This window comes from Corvus hawaiiensis, chromosome Z, assembly GCF_020740725.1.
Source record: "Corvus hawaiiensis isolate bCorHaw1 chromosome Z, bCorHaw1.pri.cur, whole genome shotgun sequence".
Classification (NCBI taxonomy): domain Eukaryota; kingdom Metazoa; phylum Chordata; class Aves; order Passeriformes; family Corvidae; genus Corvus; species Corvus hawaiiensis.
This window is the reverse complement of record NC_063255.1, coordinates 29,621,452-29,643,887: the sequence shown is the minus strand read 5'-3', so window position 1 is coordinate 29,643,887 and position 22,436 is coordinate 29,621,452. Positions and strand designations below refer to the sequence as shown.

Below are 22,436 nucleotides of genomic sequence, written 5' to 3'. Positions count from 1 at the left end.
CTAAATGTTTTTCTTATTGTTTTTGTGTAATTGAGCCTGATAATAATTTACATGCTTTCTAACATGATTAATGGTCTTGTCCACTCCAGTGCAGCGCATGGTCTTGGACAATCAGGAACTGATTCTTAACAGACTCAAGGACATAAGAAAGGTAAACCTGAGAAAGGAATGTGATTTTTTTTAAATTTTTTTTCATAGCAAGTATGGAATCTCTCTTACAGAAAAAGTAACTGGTTACCCCCTAAGCAGGCTCAAGGGTAGAGAAGCTAAGTGCTTGAACTGAAGTTTGTTTCTGTTTCTGATGTTCTCTAGGCATAGAGGACATGATTGCTAAGTGCAGAACTATTTTGGATTTTGCTTCACAGTATCTTTTTGCCAAATGTCATGTCATTTATTTTCCTTTATTTTCGTAGACTTCAATACGTCAGATGAATCAAACAAGATTTTACATTGTGGAAAACAGCAAATCCATTGTACAAGTAGATTTATTTGTTGGTGGCCTTCCACCTCAGCTTTCCCCTGAAGAATACACAAATATTCTCAAGGAAGAATTAGCTATCAAAAGTAAGTAAACAGGTGCATTTTCAGACACATTAACTTGTACAGAACAAAATGTAGCAGCATCAATCGCTCATTTTTCTTATAATTTTAACTTTTCCTGACCTTATTTTAAAAAATCATTCTGCCTTTTACACTCATGTGGGCTTTTTTAATCATTTTAACATGCTCACAGTTGCAGGAGAGATGTGACAGCTCATTATTTAGAGAATAATTATTATGTTACTTGGGTTGTATGTGACTACACCTTTTATTTTGTATGTGTGTGTGAAAATGCATCACTCTTTAGAAGAACTATACATACCTTAAACCACGTGCAGAATGTCCCTTGCCTTTTTTAACCTCTGACACTTTTTGCCTGGGCTGTTCTCCATGTTATTCATGAGCTCTGTGCCCCATCATGGACAAGTATGAGCAGTGTGTGCACACACGTATGGACAAACACTAGGGGAAAAGAATTTATTTTTCTTTTTCAAAGACGTGTAATTGAATTTTCATGATATTCCTTTAACCGATACTTTGTATAAACAGTGTCAGGAATGTGTCATGCTTTTTATTGCAGGAAACAAAGCATTTTTCCCAATCTTTTATGTCACTTCAAGAGGAATTAAACTTGAAATGTCGCAAAGACTTCTTAGTCACCTTTTATGAAAATCAGTTTAGCTTTTCTTACTTGCAATGTAAACTTGAGAAGGAAAGCGTTAGCTGGAGGTTCTCCCTGTATTTGTATAACTTTTAATATTTATTTATATTTATGTAACTTTTAAAAATATTTTAAATATTTACTCTAAATGTACCCAAGGTTTTATGTGTTTATATTTTTCCCCTTTGCAGCAAATGTAGTATCTGTGAGTCATGTTTATCAAGCACAAGGTAAGCATTAAAATTTTTAGTCGTGCAAACAATGTCTATGTTCAAAACTGCAGCGTAATACTAGAGGCTGGAAGCTCAGAGTATGTTAGTCTGACTGCATAAGCAAAAAGCCCTTCAGGTAAAATATAACACATTGTACTTATGAGAGCAGTGGATTAGTGCTAGCTTATTAAAAAAAAGTTAAAAGGTTGGCTTCATGCTGTGTATAACAGAAGGTGGTAATATTTCATCATAAAAATGAGTTTTGAAGTTGCACTTCAACTGCATAATCTTAACAACACAGAACTGTTAAAAAGCCTTCAAGTGTTCTTTCTTTGACTTCAAGAATACTAAAATTTGGTACTGCTTTTGGACTCAGTGGGACTGTTTCATAGTCACTGTTTCCTAGCAGTGTTAAGAGCTAGAGTTCAGTGGCTGAAAGTTGAAGAAAATAAACGCATTCCTATCTGCCTTCATCTCTTGAGCTGTTTCTTTGCTTTTGCTGTCTGTATTAATTTTATTTCAGCAAAGTTGGAGAAGCCATGAGGCTTCTGAGAGCTGGAGCAGCAGTGGCTCTGGGCAGCTTTAGTGCTGTGGTCAGGTGGAGATCTGCATTTGGTAAAAATTAAAAGTGTGGAATTTTCTCTTCTGTATGTTTAGGTATCTGTAGTCGAGATGCTTCACATCCTTTGGCAGGCTTAGCTTCCACATGTCTGCTAAATGGATCTTTCTAGAGCATGGTTTTGAAGACTGATGTGTTTGACTTCCTTTGTGTTTTTGCTGACTCCACATGACTAATTGACACGGATTGATTTTGATTTTTTCATAGCAAGAGCTGTAAAGCTTTCAGATGTACCTTCTCCTTTCCATATTTGTCAGTGGAGAATACTGGGTTTTGTGATACTCTTCCCATGTCACAGCATCATTAAACCAAATTTACATGCATGTGTTTATTAGATGTTTCTGCTTGGATGTGACTTTTATTGCCACTTTCTTATTATGTTTGTATTTTTGTGGTTCTCATAACTTCCTAACTCTCCCTTTTTGTTGCAGCCAGGTTATGTTACCAGCCTACCTCTCATATACTGTCCATGCATTTTTGTGTTGTTCTGCCCTGTTTTCCTCCTCACCAAGTATCTTACTTTATACTTGTCAGTGGTTATTTTGTCAGTGGTTATTTTGTTTTTTTCTCTTTTATCTTCCCTTCTTCCCTAACTTCTCTATTCAGAACCTAAGCCAACATAAAGATCTAGACTTGATTATCAGCCCAAATATTTGCTGGCACTAATTCTTACTGAGATATTGTAAATGAAGAGAACTAATGGATTTTTAATAATTGGATACAAAATGAAACCTGATACCTCTGCAACTTGTACATGATGAGAACAGAATGTTAGTTATGATAAAGAGTATGCAAATAGGCCCTACCCCTGAAGCTCAGAGGAAATCTTTAAATATGCATCAGTTCTGTGCTGCAACTCTTGTCTTCAACTTGCTTTGCTTTAACAAATACCTGAAGTGTGTTTGAGGGTAGGAAAGAAGGTTTAAAAACACAACACAATTCAACTGATAGCAAACAACTGCAGAATAAGTTTTGCTGAATAATGTCCTCAGTAAACTGAGTAAACTTTTGCTGTAATATGAGACCTATTTTCTAATAATAATAGAAAATATAAAAAGTAGTTCTGATGCCTCTTTACAGGTGCTGTTGTACTCCAAATTTCATGTTTTTCTGAAGCTGAAAGAATATATATGCTAGTTAAAGATACTGTTGTCAATGACAAGCCTCTGAATGCTGTGGTGATTCCTGCAGTTATGGTAAGAGACAGGTTTGAATTTAAAAATGTCTTTAAAAGAAAAAAACTGCCTTAAAATTCTTTCTGCTAGAACTAAATGAAAATATGCTTTATTCAAAGAGGCCATACTGTAAGTAGTGTGATAAAAAAAAATACTTCAGAGCCTGTACTTCATGTGTATGATATATTCAGTAAGTCACTTATCCTATTACTGTTGAATTGTCAATCTACAGCTGCCTAACTATGCAACTATAAAGGGGAGAAAAACAGCTTTTTTCTCCTTGTTTCTTTCAAAAATCAAGATGTTAAGTGGGGTTTCAGTTTCAGCTGTTACGTCTTAAAATGCTTACAGAACTTTGTTATGGGAGCTAAATGTGTTTCCTCATTAACTATGAGGTAAAGTACTTCTGCTTATTTTCACATTGACATTAGCTTCATTTCCCCCATTCTGTAGCAGAGGCAGTTTGACCTTGTTTACTTCTTGAGGATTTCAGAAGAACATAGTCTTCTGAAAGACTTAGTGCAAGAGTTGTTTCACAAATTCAGGCTTGATTCTGATTTATTCTTATTGTTACAAATCACTTTCATATGAATCAGTTGGTTTAATAATAGGTTTCATGTTAATAAAGTAGAGTCAATGTGAGAAGAGGAAAATGATTAGCTGAGTGAAGTGATATTTTTAACCAGGATTATGTAGGTTCTGTCCAAAAAAGAGTGTTGTTGTAGTTACTTTCTGCTGAGGTGTTGTGTATCTTGCAGTTACTATCTTTCTGGAGCTGCATTATGCAAGTGAAGTGAGAGTCTTGGTTTGACTTCTTGGAACTTCACAGGTCAAAAACTTCAAAAAATTACACTATTAGTGGGAATTATGAAACATCTTTAGATAGGAGGGTATCAAGTTCAATGGCCATAGATGCTTACTCACATATCTGCTTTCACTGTTTAAAAATGAGTCCTACACTTGTCAGGGTTTTCTGAAGGCAAAATTATGGGTTTTGTATGAGCAGACACTAGTGGTAGTGCTCACATGCAACTGGCAAAATCAAAAGTTACAATCCCTCCTAAAAATATAAGAGCCTTGTTCTTATGCATGCATAGGAATTACATTTTGTGAAGTTCTTAGAAATCAAGGCCCCCTTGTCCAAACTAGGTTTCAGAGTGCCTGTTACGAGAAACAGAAAGCAGCATGAACTTTTGGATACTTGTTTTTGGTGTTTTTTAGGCAAATGCATTATGAGCCTATATTTGGTGTCTGCGGTGTGAAGTTGGAAATACTCCACTCCGCTGATTACATATGTCTGTTTTTCTGACACTGGCTATGTTTGAAGAGAACTTATTGATGCCAGGAAAATGTGGATATTGTTGTTATCTGATGCAAGATATTTTTTAGAAACTCCAGTTCAGGGGACTGCTAGGGATTAATTTCTAATATGTGAGCAGGAGAGAGGGGCTGTACCGGGGCACAAACATTATGTTTCCATTTCAGCATGTGTTGTTTATATTTGGTCATCTCACTGAAAGGAGCCAACAGTTAATCTAAATGATACTTCAAGTATTGTTTTTTACATGATTGTCCAGCCAGCTTATGCCATTCACTAATTACCCAAGGTAGACTAATGGTTGATTATTGTCTTTACTTTGGGTAGCAGTTGGACTAGATGACCTCCTGCAGTACTTTCAACCCAGGCTATCTTTTTAGCCTATGATAATATTAGTCTTTGTTTATATGTGTGATCATTTAAATACAGTACCAGGAAATACACAGGAACTGACACAATACTAAATTTACACCATGTTTAACATTCCTTTTGTGAGTGAAATACAAAGAAGTTGGGAATGAAGAGCTAATGATTTTTCCAAATTGCCAATTAAATTAAAGAAAAAACTAACCAACCAAAAAACAACAAACCAAAATAGCCCTTCTTAAAAATTGATAAAAGCACAGGAGTATTGGTGGTTAGCAGGTTGCTACTCTTATTTTTCTGAGGTGGAATTTGCTTACTCTGTGTCTGATATACCATCTAAGGAGGAGGCACAGTTCTAGTCTGGCATGCTCAGGTCTACCTGAAGAAATTCACCCCCTTATTACCATTACTGAGAAGTTTAAGTGCAGAATCAGTTTGCATAAGCTGCTTATTAGAAAGTCAAGCAGTTAATGTTACCAGATGTGTTGATCTGTTCGCTGTTTCAGGCCTTTAAGAATTTAATTGAACATTTTTTCATTTCACAATATTCAAATAAATGAAAATACTCTCTTCACTGGAGTGTGGAAAAAAAAAAGTGCAGTATTTATAAAGCAGTTTAGCTGCTGTGTGTAAGAAACTGTGGGGACAGTTTTGTTTCACTCTTTGGTATCATGTCAAGGTGAAAGACATCCTTCCGTTCAGAACTAATTTACCAGAACTTGTTTTGCAGCATTGGCAAGCAAGGAAGTCAGCAGACAATTGTATGAGGCCAATACCAGCACAGGTTTTTGTGGCTTTATCACTAACGCCTTTTACTAGTGGAGTGCCCTCTGATAATACTGTTTAGATTCCTTAAGAGTAGCAGGAAAAGATGTAGAAGGTTCCCAAAGAGATGAAACTTTCAGTTTCATTCATTCCACTAAATCCTCACACAAATATTTACATCTTAAAATCATCGTAGTTAAATTAGCCTTTTAGCCGAAACATGAGTGATTACTTTTCACCCTTCTGAAAGGGTTGTCACCCTTTTCAACCTTCACTGGAAGGGTTTTCAAGCATTGGAATGGACTGCCAAGGGAAGTGGTGGAATCACCAATCCCTGGAGGTGTTCAAGAAGTGACTGGACATGGCACTTAGTGATGTGGTCTAGTTGACAAGGTGGTATTCAGTTAAAGGTTGAACTTGTTCTTACACGTCTTTTCCAACTTCAGTGATTCTGTGATTCCTCCATTTCTGCAATATGCCAAAAAATAAAGAAAAGGCTTGGGGTTGACCCAGCTGCTGCTCCAGTTGTGTTGCGACACCTTGCATGTAATTCCGCATCAGATAATGAGTCCTTTCTGGCCAGGGTGGAGAAGTTTTGTGCTTGGGGCATTGTGAGTCCTTCCACATGGAAGATGCTGCTGGCAGTTGCTTGCAAATGTTGAATTCTACTTGTCAGAGATATGTGCAGTTCCGGGAGACAGCCCACCACCCAGGAAGATGTGCCGTGGTTGAAACTTTGGTAGGCTGGTGGCACAGAACGACTTGTTCTGCTTTGTTGTGAGATGTGATTACACAATACAGTCAATGGAAAGGGGATTAGCATGGATAACAAACATCTTGCCCCAGTCTAAAGCCATGTTGTGCTACTCCTGACAAATTACGCAATTCACAGTGACTGTCAGAGTGTCTAAATCACGGAGCCTCCTTCAGCTGTCTCTAAGAAAGGAGCAATAAATTCCTTCCTGAATGCCAGCCAACACAAAACCCTTCTGCAGATTTCACTCCTCAAGCACAGCACTGAAGCCAGGGCTAAAGGGGGAAGGGAGTCCTTGGGCTGTGAGTCACATACTCTCTTCTGCCCAGTAACAAACTCACTCGTCTGTCTCCAGTGGGGCTTTATTAAGGAACTTTTAAAAATTGTGCAGCATAAGGGTGCTACCCTTGTGGCTCTCTGTAATTGTAACAAAGAGAAAGCTCTTGAGAAAGCACAGCAACAGCCCTGCTCTACTGTACATACGGTCAAGAGTTTTTAATGCCTACCAAAAAATAATTGTTTTCTTAGAAGCTGGCCTTTATCTGGGGATTTAGCAGTGTTTCTTACTCTTTTAAGCTTATTGACGAGTTGTGATGGGAAGCAAGTTCACTGTAAGGATAAGCAGTTTCTCAAACTCTTCTTTTTATTCTGAATAGCTGCATCAACTACTAAATGCATATAGTTAGGAATTTACATTGGAAGATACCTTAACAAAGGTGGATTTGAGTAGTAGGACTGTTCAGTTTACGCTACATAGGGATTTTTTATTAGCTCCAGGCATTCGCTGCAGCTGCCTGTGAATCTTAGTAGCATTCAGGGTATATGTTTAACTGGTTTGGGGGTTTTTAGGTACAGTATTGACACTTGACAAGAAATGTAGTTGGCAATTTACAGTAGAAACTGTAAATACGTATTTGCAACAATTTATGTTACTTGAGTAAGATCTCAGGCAACTTTACAAAACACAGCTGTGCTTTTGAATGCTTTAGAGTGTACCATGTCTCAGAAATAGTTGTGATTCCCTTAAGATGCTTTTGAATTATTTCAGTTAGTTGGTTTTAAACCCAGTGCGTTAGAACGTGCCTGTAAAAGCAAGTAATATAAAACACGTGTTCAGCATGTCACTTCTAAATGTCCCAAACCAGTATTTTTAGAAACTGATTGCCTGAAGAAGAGAAGATAATCAAATGTTCTTATTACATTCAAGTAAGGTATTTTTCAGACTTCAGTGTTGTGCTGGTTTCTTTGCTCTTATTCTTTTTTGAAGAAGTTTTTGTTTACTTCGAGCTGCAGAACTTCATATTTTTTTCTTTTTATTATCCCATTAACCCCCTTTTTTTAAACCCCACAAGTTTCCAGGCATTATACCAAGCCTGAGGTTTCAGGTTGCCAGTATTGTTCAGAAAATTGAAATGGCTGGAGGTTAAATTTAGCTCTAAAAAAGCTAAAAGAGGAAAGCTTTAAAAAAGCTCTGAAGAGGAAGAAATGGTAAGTGGACAGGAGAGAGGGTAGGGCAGAGTAAAAGCTGGACAAGGAGTGCTGGAAGGGAACAGTTTGCTCTCTTACCCCGTGGGACATGATGTTTCCTTTCAGAGCTGCTCTGCCTTCTGATGCTTGTGGGATTTAACTCCATACAGCACTACAGGCTGGGCAGAGTGGCTGGAAAGAGTCCCAGAGCGAAAGGACCTGGGGATGCTGGTCAACCTCTGGCTGAACATGAGCCAGCAGTGTGCCCAGGTGGCCAAGAAGGCAGGCCAATGGCATCCTGGCCTGTATCAGCAACAGAGTGGCCAGCAGGACAAGGGGAGTGATTGTCCCCCTGGACTCAGCACTGGTGAAGCCACACCTCAAGTACTGTGTCCCGTCTGGGCCCCTCACTTTAAAAAGAACATTGATGTGCTGGACATGTCCAGAGCTCATGAAAGGACCAGAAAAAACATGTCATATGAGAAATGGCTGAGGGAGCTGGGGTTGTTTAGTCTCCAGAAGAGGAGGCTCAGGGGCGACCCCATCACTCTCTACAACTCCTGAAAGGAGGGTGTAGTGAGGTGGGGGTCAGTCTGTCCTGCCATGCCTGCAGTGAGAGGACAAGAGGAAATGGCCTTAATCTGAGACATGGGAGAATCAGATATTAGAAAAAAAATTATCTCTGTCAGGGTGGTCAGGCATTGGAATAGGTTGCCTGCCCATGGAGGTCACCATCCCTGGAGGTGTTCAAGAGGCATCAAGATCTGGGGCTAGTGATGTGATTGAGTGGTTTAGGTGTTACAGTAGCAATGCTGGGTGGATGGTTGGACTTGATGATCTTAAAGTTGTCTTCCAACCTTGATGATTCTGTGATTATCAAAGGACTATCCTAAGTGGGATGTGGCAGTTGATGATGTGGGAACTGATGGACGAACAAGATGGCCTTTACTTCTGAAAACACCAGAGCTCTGCTTACTCTTCCATTAATGCTTGGAATGGCTCAAGGGGACAAAATCCGCTTGTCTCTTTGGAATGTGTGGATCCTTAAGCTGTTGACTTAATATTCAAGGAACCCTTCCTTTTTGTGACAGTGGCATGCATTATTTTCCATAGACTTCCTTTGCTGCCTACAAATATCCTTTCCATGTGCTTAACAGAAATTAATATATTGCCCTTATTGTGTGTTGGGCATGCTTTGAGTAATTGCTTCTCCCTTTCCAATAAGGCCTGAATGTAGAGGTGAAAGGTGTTTTGTCTTCAGTTGTCAGTTTAGGATGAAGGTGGTTCCTTTGGAGAGAGCTGTGTGCACAGCTTCACAGCCTCTTTCTCATCAACCTACTTGTTTTGTCAGCAGTAGAACCTTTCCAGTAAAATAAAATGTTGAGGTTCTTTTGGCTCTTTGTCCCCCCAAACAGCCATTGTTTGGCTCATTTATTTGTCAAGAAAACAGATGTATTTTCAAACTGAATGTCTGGTAGAATCTGAAGGACGAGTAAAGAAGGGGCAGTTTGTGCCTGCTTCACCAGCCTTCGTACCTGCTTAGTGTTCCTCTTTTCAGTGTGTTTTCTCTTTGTCAAGAGACAAGTCACACTGGATGGCAGAGAGTATTTTTCATGCAGGCAGTGTTAGAGGAGAAGGATTTTTATGTGACTGAATGTTGACGCATCTGGCAGGGTGTGAGTTGCAGAAGATTAGCACTCAGCTCTTCTAAGAACAAAAAATTAGAGGAAATCTCTCAAGTACTGTGAAGACCCAAACAATCATTTGTTTGTAAGTGCCTAAATCAGCTCACAGATCTGGGGTATCTCAATGTCAGACTCTGTTTTGCATCCCCAGAAATCTAACTCATTAATTTGACCTGATTTCTCTGTTGTTCACCTCAGATCATGGTCTCTGGTGGTCGCTCACAGGCAGCAGCTGAAAGGCTCTCTGGGTGCAGTCTCCTCCCATCTGTAGCTGTTGGTATCTCTCCACATGCTTGCACGCTGTGGTCATGCTGCTGCCTCACCGCCCCCTGAATCATTCTTGTCTAAATTGACTTATATTTAGCACTGTTGTTCTGTTCCCTGAATCCATCCGGTCAGCTGCGTGACAAATTGCTGTTCCCTGAATGCTGTCCAATTTGTAAATAAGAATTACCACCACTTAGGGACTATGGCAGACGTTTCTGTTTAGAAGTGCACTTGTTGAAATGTCCAATAGACTTTTCTGGCATGTACCTGCACCCCAGCCTTGTGGCAGGATGGATGAAAGGTGTGCTGGTGTCTTCTGATCTTTGTAGAACTACTTAAAAATCATTTTACAGAACTATTTATGGGTGGACAGGCTGGCTGAAAACCAGTCCCAGGGGAGTGCATCTGTTGGCTGGAAGTTTTGATGTCCAGTGAGGCTGCAGGTATTGTTCCCATGCAAGCCGTGGAGTGCCCCAGGAAATCTCACCTCTGCCATGTCCAGTGGCCGCCTCTGCAGTGGTTTCTTTGGAGGCTTTGAGAGTCCTTTCAGCAGCAGCTTCAGTAGGTCATAAGATACTGACACCCCTGAGTAAATCCTCATGATGTAAAAGCTTTGCTTACATATTTTTAAAAGAAACTTTCAGCTTCTAAATTCATAGGGAGAGGTACACCACTGTCTGCCCCAAACATCTTCATTTTCAAATGTTTTGTCCTTGTAAATTGATATGCATTCTAAGACAACCACAAAACTAAAGGAAGATTTTTCAGTTGGTTTGGGGAGAAGCTCTCACTTTTCAAGGAAACTGTTTTAATAGTACAGAACTCTTATCTCTCACAGTGTTCTTTGGCCTAGACTGTTTACTGAAAATGTGTAGGAAGGGCTACTTACAATGCCTTTGGTTCTAATGTTAGTCTCAAATGTGTACTTGGAGTGGGTTAAGGAGCTTTCAGTTCCTAGGGAAGCAAGATCAGCAGCTAACCTGTCCATTGTCTGGACAGTGAATCTTTTTATTTATAGAATCTGGATTTTTTTTTACTAGGCATCAAGGAAGCATCAGGTAATACTTCTGAGATGCAGAAGTAATTTTCCTGCCTTTTCATGGCATTGACTAATCCTTTTTCTTGTTTTCTTTCAGGCTTCCAAGATACCACGGAATTGTTGCCCACTTCTTGTATTTGTGAATCCAAAAAGTGGTGGTCTAAAAGGTCGGGATCTGCTGTACAGTTTTAGAAAGCTGTTAAACCCACATCAGGTCTTTGAACTTACCAATGGGGGCCCACTACCTGGGTAAGTTGTCATGTTTTACTTTTTTTTTTCGTTTATATTGTTTTCTTATTTTTTAAAAAGGTGGACTAGATTCACTTCTTTTCAAGATTTAAATTGCTTCAGTCCTATGCCTGAAGACTAGGGCAGTGGATCATTTCCTTCTGACTGGTTCTTACTGTGAGAACAGATTTAAACTTTGAGGTTCTCTAAAGAAAAGAGAATAGAGTAGTTCCTGATGTATATATTTCTGTCAAATCTAGCAGAGTCTGGCCCAGGGAAAGTCATATGCACTTTACAATAGCACATATTCAATAATTATTAAAAATAAATGGATTTTATATTTGAATGAAGATGGAAAGAGAAATGTCACGTTTCCTGATGAGGTTGTATTTTTGCTTTTATTTCTTCTGATGTTTAATGGGAACTACCAGGAAAGTATAATAAAATTTTCTATTTTGACTCTTGAAACTTTGCCACAGTTGCAGAATTAACAAGGCCTGCCTGATCACAGCTGCAACATTTCTACAAGGAACAGGACATAATGTGCTTGTAGGAAGGCAGGAACTGATGATTTGATTTAATCAACCCCACTTTGTTACAGCTTCGTAAAACTGAAAGCGATGGTTGTGGCCTATTCCTCATTCCTTCACTACTGCTTTAATAAAAAGCTTGTCATGAGAAGATATTCGGAACAAAAGCTTTGTGGGAAGAATGCAGCTTATGTAGGAGACGAGATAAACAAGCTACACAAACTAATTTTTCTGTCAGAACTGTATCATTCTGTTGTCTTTCTAACGCACTTCAAGCTGCAACTTCAGTAACCAGTTCATTTTGTTTTGGCTTTGGAATCTTTCTGTGGCTTTATGGCAAAATGCTCCCATTTGTTCATTGCTTCTTGTGCAATGGGAAATAACAATTCTTTTGCATATCTTGGTATGTAGGATGAAAAGCCACAAAAGGTAAGCGTCACCAGGAAAACAGTACTATGAAGAAGAAAATGTACTGTGATTCCTATGACTAAGTACAAAAACACCACCACTAATCAACATCTCCTCTAGGATTTAGAGAGTTACAGATGTTCACGGTGAAATTATGACTAGTTAGGTATCTGTGCCCTTGAAAAAGGAAGTGATTAACCATGTAGCTCTGTCTGTGAAGAATCTTAGAGGAATATGGTTTTTACTCTTTTTAAAATCATCTTTATCTACAACTCCATATTTTTCCATTCACGTTGTTGAAGCTGATCCAGAACCTGGTGGTAAATGGGCATGGGCAGAAATCCAATATTACTGTGTTATTTTAAATAGCATATTGGGACTTTGCATTTCCTATATTCCATTGTAACATTTCTTTTCCCCTTTGCTTTTCTTCACAATGAAGGTTTCACACGTTCTCCAAAGTCCCCTCTTTCCGAGTGCTGGTGTGCGGAGGGGATGGCACTGTTGGCTGGGTCCTTGGTGCACTTGAGGAGATCAGGCACAAGCTGGTGTGCTCAGAGCCCTCAGTTGCCATCTTACCTTTGGGAACAGGTGAGAATCACGGCAAGAACCGTTCTTCTGCTGAGGGCAGAAGTCCTCCGGAAAGTTTTATCTTTGTCTGTGTGACACAGGACTCAGTTTTGTAGCCGAGATGCTGTGAGATTCAGTTCTGGCTGGTGCTGGAAAGTAAACCAAAATAACAGCTTTTCAAGGAAATGTCAGTCATGCTTTCTGAAAAACAGCATCAGGAAAAACAAGCAGCAGGAGTGTTGATACGGGTGTGGGTAAGTGGGCAGGAGTTGGGAGGGCAAAATATCCTCCTCCTGACAGCCACAGGTGCATCAGCCATTGCTGTAAGACAGCAAACGCAGTTGCTCCCTGGTGTCTCAACTCCATAACAGGTTTTTCTACCACTTTTTGTGGAAAGGTTCCAGTGTGTCTGTATGCAATAGTAAACACATGTGCAACACAACACAACACATGTGACACAGCACAACTTAGTTTTGTTTTTTTCCTGCTAGTTAGCTCTTCCTTCCAAATGAACTAATTCTGTGACTTGATTGGAGCACCTTAGTGCCGTGTGATTTGTAAAACAGGGCTGATGCGCTGATTGAGAGACACGGTTATCTTTTGGTGTTCTTCACTGTTGCCCAGGTAATGACTTGGGGAGGGTCTTGCGCTGGGGAGCTGGCTACAGTGGGGAGGACCCGTACTCCATTTTGGTTTCTGTGGATGAGGCGGATGATGTTCTTATGGATCGCTGGACTATCCTTTTGGATGCAGAAGAGCCAGCTGAAGGTGCAGAAAATGGTATTGCGGAACCTGAGCCTCCCAAGGTGAGCTGAGCACCATTTGGGTGTGATTCTTAGGAGCTGCTGTTCTAGTGAAAATCACAAAAATGATGGGTATTAACGTAGTTTAATTTTTACTGCTCACTTGTCTTTGTGCTTGGGCCTTACTGAGCTGTTTCCTAGTGAATACACCACATGTCTGGACCTAGTGTTTCGGTTTCAGCAGGGCTGCTTGACTGCAGAGCATGTTTTGTACCTGTTTAGCAAAAAGCATCTGATAGAGGATTAATGAAAAGATTCACATGGCAATGGCATTCTTATTTGCTTCAGCTGGAATGAAAATTATTTCTCAAATAAGAAAAGGCTTTGGCAGGAATGCCAAAACACTTTCCAAAACACTTGTGAAACTGGACTGTCAACCAAAAACACTCCCTTCCCCAAAAGGTACTCTAATTTTTCCATTCACAGTTTAAGACGTTAGCAGGAGTTGCTAGCATATTCACAAAGTAAATCCTTCTGTCATCTTACTGCCATTGTGTATCTGCATATGTGCCATCTGTTATTTGCAATTTTTTTGAGTGAAAGTCACTGTCACTTGGTTCATATGAACTTGTTTCTGTTTAGGAAAATAAAAATGTTGATTGTAGATTGTGCCTTTGGAGCTTTATGTGAATCCTGGTTCTGTCTCTCTTCAGATTAAAGGAAGAAATTGGACAAGGGGCTTGCAAAAAAAAGTAGGAAATCATGACAATGGTAGCAATTGTCCAAGATTTTAGTCTGGTCACTGGAAAATCCTAGGCATTATGAGTCAGTTGGAGGATTTAAGATGCTCAGGTTCCAGCTATTTTTCACTTGGTGGAGACAGAGGCTTATTTTCCCATGGTGCCTACTCTGCTTTTTCAAGGTGAAGGATGGGAGAGCAAGGACTAGGATAAAGGCGCTATGGAATGAACTGGCATGCAAAGGAAGGATTAATGGAAGAAATGGTCGAAATCTGTAGGAACTTGAGGCTGACATATAGGGAGATAGTTAAAACACAGCTGAGTAGGTGAAGTCAAGTTCATTCATCTGGTGTAAGCTGGTCACCTTCCGAAGTAAGTAAGAGTGTCTTACCAATGATGTAATATAAATCCCTGGCTGATGCCAAAAATAATAGTGGCATCAGTGTTCAGCAGCTTGTGAAGTTACTGCATAGAATCACTTTGAGAAGTTGAGTTGGTTTTATTTCTGCGTTTGTTTTTATTTCTGCCTTATTATGCTTGTTACTTTTAATTAAGATTAAATTTTGACGTTTTTGATACTTTGGAAATAATGACTACACATGTCAGCAGTTGTTCATGCAACTTTATTTTTAGTGCAGTGTTTCTGGAAAATGTTTTCCAGAATCTGTCAAGATGCAAGTGACTTGGAAGAATCATCTGCAAAGCTTGCTTTTGTTGAAAACTGTTGGAACGTCTTCATTTTTCATGTATAAATGTAAGCAGGAAATTATACCTTTCTTTTTCCTTTGGTCAGATTGTACAGATGAACAACTACTGTGGTCTTGGCATTGATGCAGAGTTGAGCTTGGACTTCCATCATGCTAGGGAAGAAGAACCAGGGAAATTTAATAGCAGGTAATCCTGGGGCAACTAGGGTGAAGGTCAATTCTGTGGTATTGCATTACTTCAAATTTACACTACAGCTGATAATCTTCAACGCTACAGGTATCCACAGACTAATATTGCTTGTGGCAGAGCTGGGACAAGGAGGAATTAAGCTAGCCAGGAAGTCACAGACACAAAATTTCTGTGTTCTGTTTGTCTGGGTTTGGTTTGTTTTTTTTTTCCTCTACCAAGAGAGAGCACCAATGCAGGTTTTGGAAGCCATGTCACTGTCCTTCAGTATTCTTAGTATGCCAATAGCTTCACTGTTGAGTTGAGTGAAATTTTGAGATAGTGGAAATACCTCTTGCTCAAAGCCTTCAGCAAGAGTGAGGGCAGTGCTGCTACCTGAGCAATAAGCACTGTTCAGAAGTGCTCAGAAGTGTTCAGAACTTCTTCTGTACCTTTTCCAGTTTTGCTTAGTGCTGTTGTAGCACCTGCATGCTGGTATTAAGGATTAATTGATATTAAGGATCTCTGTATCTCAAGGGAGAACGTTATTAAAAAGGTGTTGAGAGACCTTCCCCTTTCTGGCAAGCATATCAACCAATAATGGGACTTTTTCTTCTTCCCATAATCACTGGAATTGATGAGCAAAAGAAATCACATCTGTGTAATTAATCAGTAATTCCTGGTAGAAACTGGTTTTGTTTGCTTTCCCCTATGTTTATGATTAAATGCTTTCTAAATTGTCTCTTGGTTGCCAGAGTTACAGCCAGTTACAACTATGCAGTGTTCAAACTGTAACTATTAAAAATATTCTCTGACCAGTCATGAGTGCAATGATGTGTAATCTGACCTATCTTGTAGTGTTCTGTCTATCATTACAGGCATTGCTCATGGTGCTTTTCTTAAAAGCTGACTAATACAGTTGTTGGTGTGAGCACAGGTGGTTCCTGGTACATAAGTTACTATTAGGAACTGGTTTGCATTTTCAATACGCTGGACTGAAAGTATTGTAGGTAATAAAATCAGGCAATTATTGCACTGCCCGTTCTGGTACACAAAACTTTTCTAGATGGACTTGTGTACTTCATATAATGTGCAAGTTATGTTCCTTCTTTCTTCAAAATATACTACTCCATGTTTGCAAAGCTGCAGCATTTCAAAAATGCATGCTCTTCTTATTGCCACTGCATTTAAGGGATATACTTTGATTGCTATTGGCTGTGTGCTTTTCATCCCTGTAATCTTCATCTCAGTCTGCAGCATCCATAGTGCAGTGGACAAAGTCTTGGTATCATTCTTGCAGGGTGACTTGAAGGGCTTGTGGGAAAGAAGAGAATTCCCCCCCCCCCCCCCCCCCCCCAAATCTGAAGGGCTATATACTTTTGGAAAGGAAACATGAAATAATGAATTGATACTGAGATACATTTTTGCAGAAGACAAAAAGCTTGTGCAGGCTGACGCATGATATTTACCTTTGCCTGTGACAATGACTGTTAAAATAGTTGACTTTATGCTTCCCCATGATAAGCAAGTGCACGCTCTTGTCAGTAATATTAGATTATTATTATTATTATTCCTAGTAAATTAACTAAAAATGGTATCTACTTAATGCAAGATGCAGCGGCTGCTGGCATGTGAACTGGCTACTCTTGAATGCGGAACAGGAAGTTTCAGGTTGTGGCAACAGAAATTGCAGGTAGTCCTTGGAAGAAATATGAGCTTTAATGCTCTTCTGAAGCAAGACCTTAAACTGATAAACATCCCAAGAGCTGTGTGCTCTTTGGCCGTACTGAGTAGAGTCTCTTTACGTGTTGTGGACTGCTTACATTTAGCTAACAGCTCAAAGTACAGCACTAACATCCCTGCAGGAATTCAACGCCGATACGGCATTGCAGGGCAGATAAAAATAGTGTATGTTGTGACAGTGAGTTTTTTTTACAGTGTAAAATTTAATGATCAGGGCAACTGCCTTCATTCATAGAATCACAGAGTGGGTTAGGTTAGGAGAGATTACAGTGGGTCATCTGGTCCAACCTCCCTGCTCAAGCAGGGTCATCCCAGAGCACTTGGCACAGGATTGCATTCCAGATGGTTCTTCAATATCTCCAGTGAGGGAGATTCCACACCCTCTCTGGACAATCTGTTCCAGTGCTTGGTCACCCACACAGTAAAGAAATTTTTCCTCATGTTCAGGTTGAACTTCTGTGCATCAGTTTCTCCCCATTACCTCTTGTCCTTGCTTGCTGCCTGGCTCCATCCTCTTGACACCCTCCCTTCAGATACTTACAGACATTGATAAGGTTCCCTCTCTTCTTGAAGCTGAACAGGCCCGACTCCCTCAGCCTTTCCTGGTTAAAGAGATGCTCCAGTCCATTAATCGTCCTTCCTGCTCTCCACTGGACCTGCTCCAGAAGCCCCATGTCTCTCTTGTACTGAGAAGCACAGAACTGGACAGAAAACTCCAGATGTGCTACACCAGGGCTGAGCGGAGAGGCAGGATGACCTCCCTTGACCTGCTGGCAATGCTCTTCCTAATGCACCCAGGATCCAATTGGCCTCTTGGCTCCCAGGGCACACTGCTGGCTCATAGACAGCTTGAGATTCACCAGGACCCCCAGGTCCTTCTCCACAGAGCTGCTTCCCAGCAGCTCAGCACCCAGCCTGTGCTGGTTCATGGGATTATTCTTCCCCACGTGCAGGACCCTCAGTTTTCCTTCATTGAATTTCAGATGGTTTCTCTCTGCCCATCTTTCCAACCTGTCAAGGTCCTTCTGACAAGCTGCAGAGTCCTCTGAGGTATCAGCCTCTCCTCCCAGCTTTGTGTTGTCAATGAGCTTGCTGAGGGGGCATCTGGTTCTTCATCCACATCATTCCTGGAGCAGTCTCCAGGACTGTGTATTACAGAAGAGATCACGAATTGTTCATGCCATCCAAAATGGCAGGAGATTGCTGTGGCAAGCAGTTTCAAGCTGCAAGGTTAGAAAGAATATTCTGCACAATTTAATGCAAGTTTAGACTTATTTTACAGAGATACACAACTGTTCTGCAGTTAGGGTACTGTGAAGTATTCTTTCCATTTCTGAAGGTTTCCTTCTTCATGCAACAAAAATTAATACTTCTTGGGGATATTGAAAATGTTGTTTCCTACTAATATTCCAGTATTTTTCAACTGTATCCAAATTAGACAAAACCTGTCTTAGCATAGATACATCTTGTCTAGAGGAGAAGTGTATGTTAAATGGTGTTTACATGAGGTACCTTTAATTTGATGCTATTTTAAACTTTTAGGACATAGGACTAATCACTCCCAGTGTAATAATTTAAGATGACTGAAAAATCTCTGTCTGAAAACTTGGCTGTAACCTGCACTGGCTGTCTTCCCCACTTGAATGTCTATGGTATTTAGACATAATGCTAGAGAAATTTTGCAGAGTTGAATTCTGATGACACCCATGTGCTAGTAGGGTCAAATAATGGAAATTTATGCTTTTTATTTTAAGGTTGCCCTGAAGGCTGTGTACCCAAAGGTTTCCATTATAGAAGAAAATAGTCTCTGTGTTTAACTATATTTTGTTTATGTTATTCTTAAAAAAATTTGCCATTTCTAGGGATGCCATAAAAATCTTCCTCATCTTTTTTATTCTAAAATTAGAGATGTTAGAGCACTGTCACAAGTTGGGATTACTAAGCCCGTTTTAATTTTCTGCAGCTGAGTATATTTCAAATTAATTAGGAATGTGTACAGCAAAGATTTTCAAATGTTTTTGTGCCATAAGTATTGTAGCATTGCACGAGAAAACAACTTTAAATGGGTCATGACGACCTCTAAGTCTTAATCAAGAATGTAATCTTCCAGCCCAGGAGTTTACATTTCAAAGAGGCATTGTATTCAGGCAACACTTTGGGAAGGGATGATTTTTCTCTAATCAAATTTCACAATCTGCACGTGTCTCAACAGAAGAATCATCCCTTAAGTAAAGGTATGTAAAGTAGGAGTTCATGGCTTATGCTTTGTTTCTGCAGTAAAGCTAGAAGAATTTGAAATGGGTTTTAATTGAAAAACTCTTTAAACATACCTGCTAGAGGACAATAGTGATATACATACAGGGAAGAGTGCTCTGCCTGGCCTTACATTTTGGTTACAGGATGCTTGTCTGCTCCTAGGTTTCACAACAAGGGAGTTTACGTGAAAGTTGGGCTGCAGAAGATAAGTCATACAAGAAACCTTCACAAGGACATAAAGCTGCAAGTGGACCAGCACGAGGTGGAGTTACCAAGTATAGAAGGACTCATTTTTATTAATATACCCAGGTAAAAAGGAGAGGAAGGATCTGTTGTGGGTGCATGCCTGACTGTATGTATAGAATTGCTACTTCGTATTTCAGTACCAAATGTCAAATAGTTAGGTAGCAGGATCAAAGAGATTTAACCTGCACACGCTTTCTGACATGCTAGGGACCAGGTACCTAAGCAGTTCCTGCAGTGAAGGCCAGATGGATTTCAACTGTCAAACACTGCCCAGGTGCTTCAGACAGCTGGTCAATGTACATAGAGTATGTGATGCTACCTGGGTAGCTGTGGAAAACCCACAGTTCAGGTACCTTTACAGGCCTGTGAGTGCTTCCTTGACACCTGCAGGGAGCTAGAGTTACTGTTGTGGAAGAATGGAAGCCAAATCCACAGGAGATCTGGCTTCCTTAGATGTGATGTTGATAGAGGCAGGTTTTTTGTTTGCACAAAACCAGCAGGTAATTAGTGCTGCCATACTATTATTTTTTCAAGTACTATCTTGTCTTAAACAACCTGTATCTCTTTGCATTTTGGTCTGAAAATGTTTTATTCAAATACGTCTTTTTACATGTACACACATGTGCACATACATTGCACGTGTACACAAATACACATTGCACATGAGAGCTGTGAAGAAGAAAAGATCCCAATTAAGTGATGAGTACTTCATGACCAAAACAATAAGCAAGTGATTTGAGTGGGAAGGGTCAGTACTGCACAAAAACCAGCAGGGTTTAAATTGTCAGAAGCATTTCAGAGGACTGAAGTGCATGAATATCTGCCTAACTACGAGTGCTTTTGGCCAGGTACAAGAATAAAATCTTGATAATTGTTTTAGCTTTAGTTTCTCTTCAGTGGCTTCCATGAATGTTGTCAAGGCCAGTAAGAGCTATGTTAAGTTCTTCAGACTTGAAAGTTAAAGGTTAGTGTAGCTGTATTTCCCAGCAAACTAAAACTCTAAAGAGTTACCTTATTCCTATTTTCTTTTCCCATGGAAACTATTTACTTCACTCCTTTTTCTATTAAAAGATCTGATCAAAATTCTTCCAGATTTTAGGAAAACAGTTCCTGCGTTTACAATGCAGGAAAACTGCTCCCTTCAGCTGGTGCAGGAGCACAGTGTGTATAGCATTTGAAGCCTGACAAACCAGCCACCCTTAGCAGGGCACCAGGGAGTGTGCGTGGGGGCAGACCACAGGCCCACAGATGGTCACTGATGTGCTCTCCACACAGCTGGGGCTCTGGAGCTGACCTCTGGGGGTCTGAGAGTGACAACCGCTTTGAGAAGCCACGCATCGATGACGGCCTGCTGGAAGTGGTTGGTGTGACTGGCGTCGTTCACATGGTGAGTTGGCATCCCAGTAAACACAGAAGAAACACACATTTTATGGGACAGGCTTGTTTCTGTAACAGACAGTGCATTGCAAGTGCATAGTCCTAAAAACTACACCTCTTTGTTAAGGTCAGATAAGAAGAAGTAATAGGAATTCAGAACTTGTTAAAAATCCATGGGGAAATGCTTCATGATTTAACTAGACTTTGAATCAAGTAGAGAAACATATATGTGTGCATATATATATAATGCAATATATATATGTAAAATGCAAGTGTGTGCATGTATTATGGAATGCACTAGCTTTCTCATAACAGGTATCATGGTGTCAAAATGGAACAGTTCATGGGATGAAAACAAGATTTTATTCTAATATTACAAAAACAGGCCCTCTTCACCTAGTGTAGCTGTGAAAAATCTTGTCATACCTCATCACAATCACAGTGGAGATTCCATCAAGACAGGTTGCCTTATAATTATCTGCCACAGGCTTTCCAAACCCTATCGCTGAGAATTTGATACTTGCTGCTCTTGATTTGAATGCTATGTCAAGCAGGTGGTATGCTGTTCTGCAAAGACTATTATGACTCAACTTATGCAACTTTAATTCTTTCATGTATTACATACTTTTACAATGGTCTGCTGTTAGTAACATAGTCCTGTGGGATGGTAGGTTATTTTTGTCTTCATATTTCACCACTATCTAAAGAAATCTGCTGCTAAAAAAGTATATGTGGTCAGGTAACTAGAGATAATTAATCCATAAAGCCACCAAAAGTGGAAAGGTGGGTGGTTAAATTTTGTGGAGCTTGATCAATCTTTGGTGTTGGTCAACTTTACCATTTTGTAACTTAGATCTTCTAAAAGACACTAAAGAAGTGTTTTGATAGAGATCCTTAAATTTTTTGTGAAAGTAGAAGCAGCTTTGGAGTATAAATGTTAACAAACCTGTGCCTTGGGTTCGTGATAATAAGGTTTTTACTCCCATGTTTGGTTTCTGCACACATTCCCCTAGAGTATGTGTAGCAGCAAAGTTCACTTTGTTTCACTTCTACAGTTAACTCTAAAACGTTAACTCAGCTGTCAAGTTGTAGTTGAGTATGTGTATAAGAAGTTCAGTGTGTGTATATGTATGTATTTCTGTAGCTATATGGAGCTGAGTTTGGAAAAACTCTCTGATTAATAAAGTGCTTTTAGACTTTAGAATTTCACATGTGCTGAAGTCTGTGTGTACAATTAGGTGTCTTTAGAAGTATTTACTGTGTTACAGAGAGGGAAGCCAAAGCAAACAAGACCTTTGTGAGTGTATGCTCCTTGCCCAACCTTTGTGTACAAGTGGCTTTGCTGTGGAAGTTGTTTTGCCTCCCACAGCCGTCAGGGGTATCCGAGTTCTCCTTCCTGGACTAGCTGAAATAATTAACGCTGGGGCAGTAAAGGCATCCTAGTTTTGCCTAAGCAGTTTTTTTAGCTGAAACTTAAAATGTCAGATGAGAATAAAGTAATATCTACCCAGTTGAATTGCAGCTAGTATTTGTACTTCTTGTTAGTTGGGGTGATTGATATCCTGGCATTTATTCCCTAACAGGGTCAAGTCCAAGGTGGTTTTCGATCAGGAATCCGCATAGCCCAAGGCTCGTATTTCCGTGTAACACTCCTAAAGCCAATTCCAGTTCAAGTTGATGGAGAGCCCTGGATTCAGGCCCCTGGCCAGATTATAATTTCTGCTGCAGGACCAAAGGTACTGGCTGTAGGTTTCTCTTAGACTTTGTTCCTGCACTGGATGTTACTGTATTATCTTGCTTGTCTGTGTATTCCGATGCTTAACCCTAAAGGAGCTGCTCAGCACTGTGTGGTAA

At 39.9% G+C, this 22,436-nt stretch overlaps 1 protein-coding gene across 1 annotated transcript in view; it reads left to right on the top strand.

Annotated features, from left to right (window-relative positions):
* Positions 1 to 22,436, top strand: part of DGKQ (diacylglycerol kinase theta) — a 97,942-nt gene that overhangs the window by 66,891 nt on the left and 8,615 nt on the right. Inside the window, exons 12-22 of the mRNA XM_048292392.1 lie at positions 90 to 151; positions 414 to 564; positions 1,393 to 1,431; positions 3,113 to 3,228; positions 10,966 to 11,117; positions 12,477 to 12,625; positions 13,229 to 13,410; positions 14,881 to 14,981; positions 19,122 to 19,268; positions 20,481 to 20,592; positions 22,166 to 22,318. Coding sequence (XP_048148349.1) covers positions 90 to 151; positions 414 to 564; positions 1,393 to 1,431; positions 3,113 to 3,228; positions 10,966 to 11,117; positions 12,477 to 12,625; positions 13,229 to 13,410; positions 14,881 to 14,981; positions 19,122 to 19,268; positions 20,481 to 20,592; positions 22,166 to 22,318 — 1,364 coding nt within the window. The remainder of the gene's footprint in view (positions 1 to 89; positions 152 to 413; positions 565 to 1,392; positions 1,432 to 3,112; positions 3,229 to 10,965; positions 11,118 to 12,476; positions 12,626 to 13,228; positions 13,411 to 14,880; positions 14,982 to 19,121; positions 19,269 to 20,480; positions 20,593 to 22,165; positions 22,319 to 22,436) is intronic.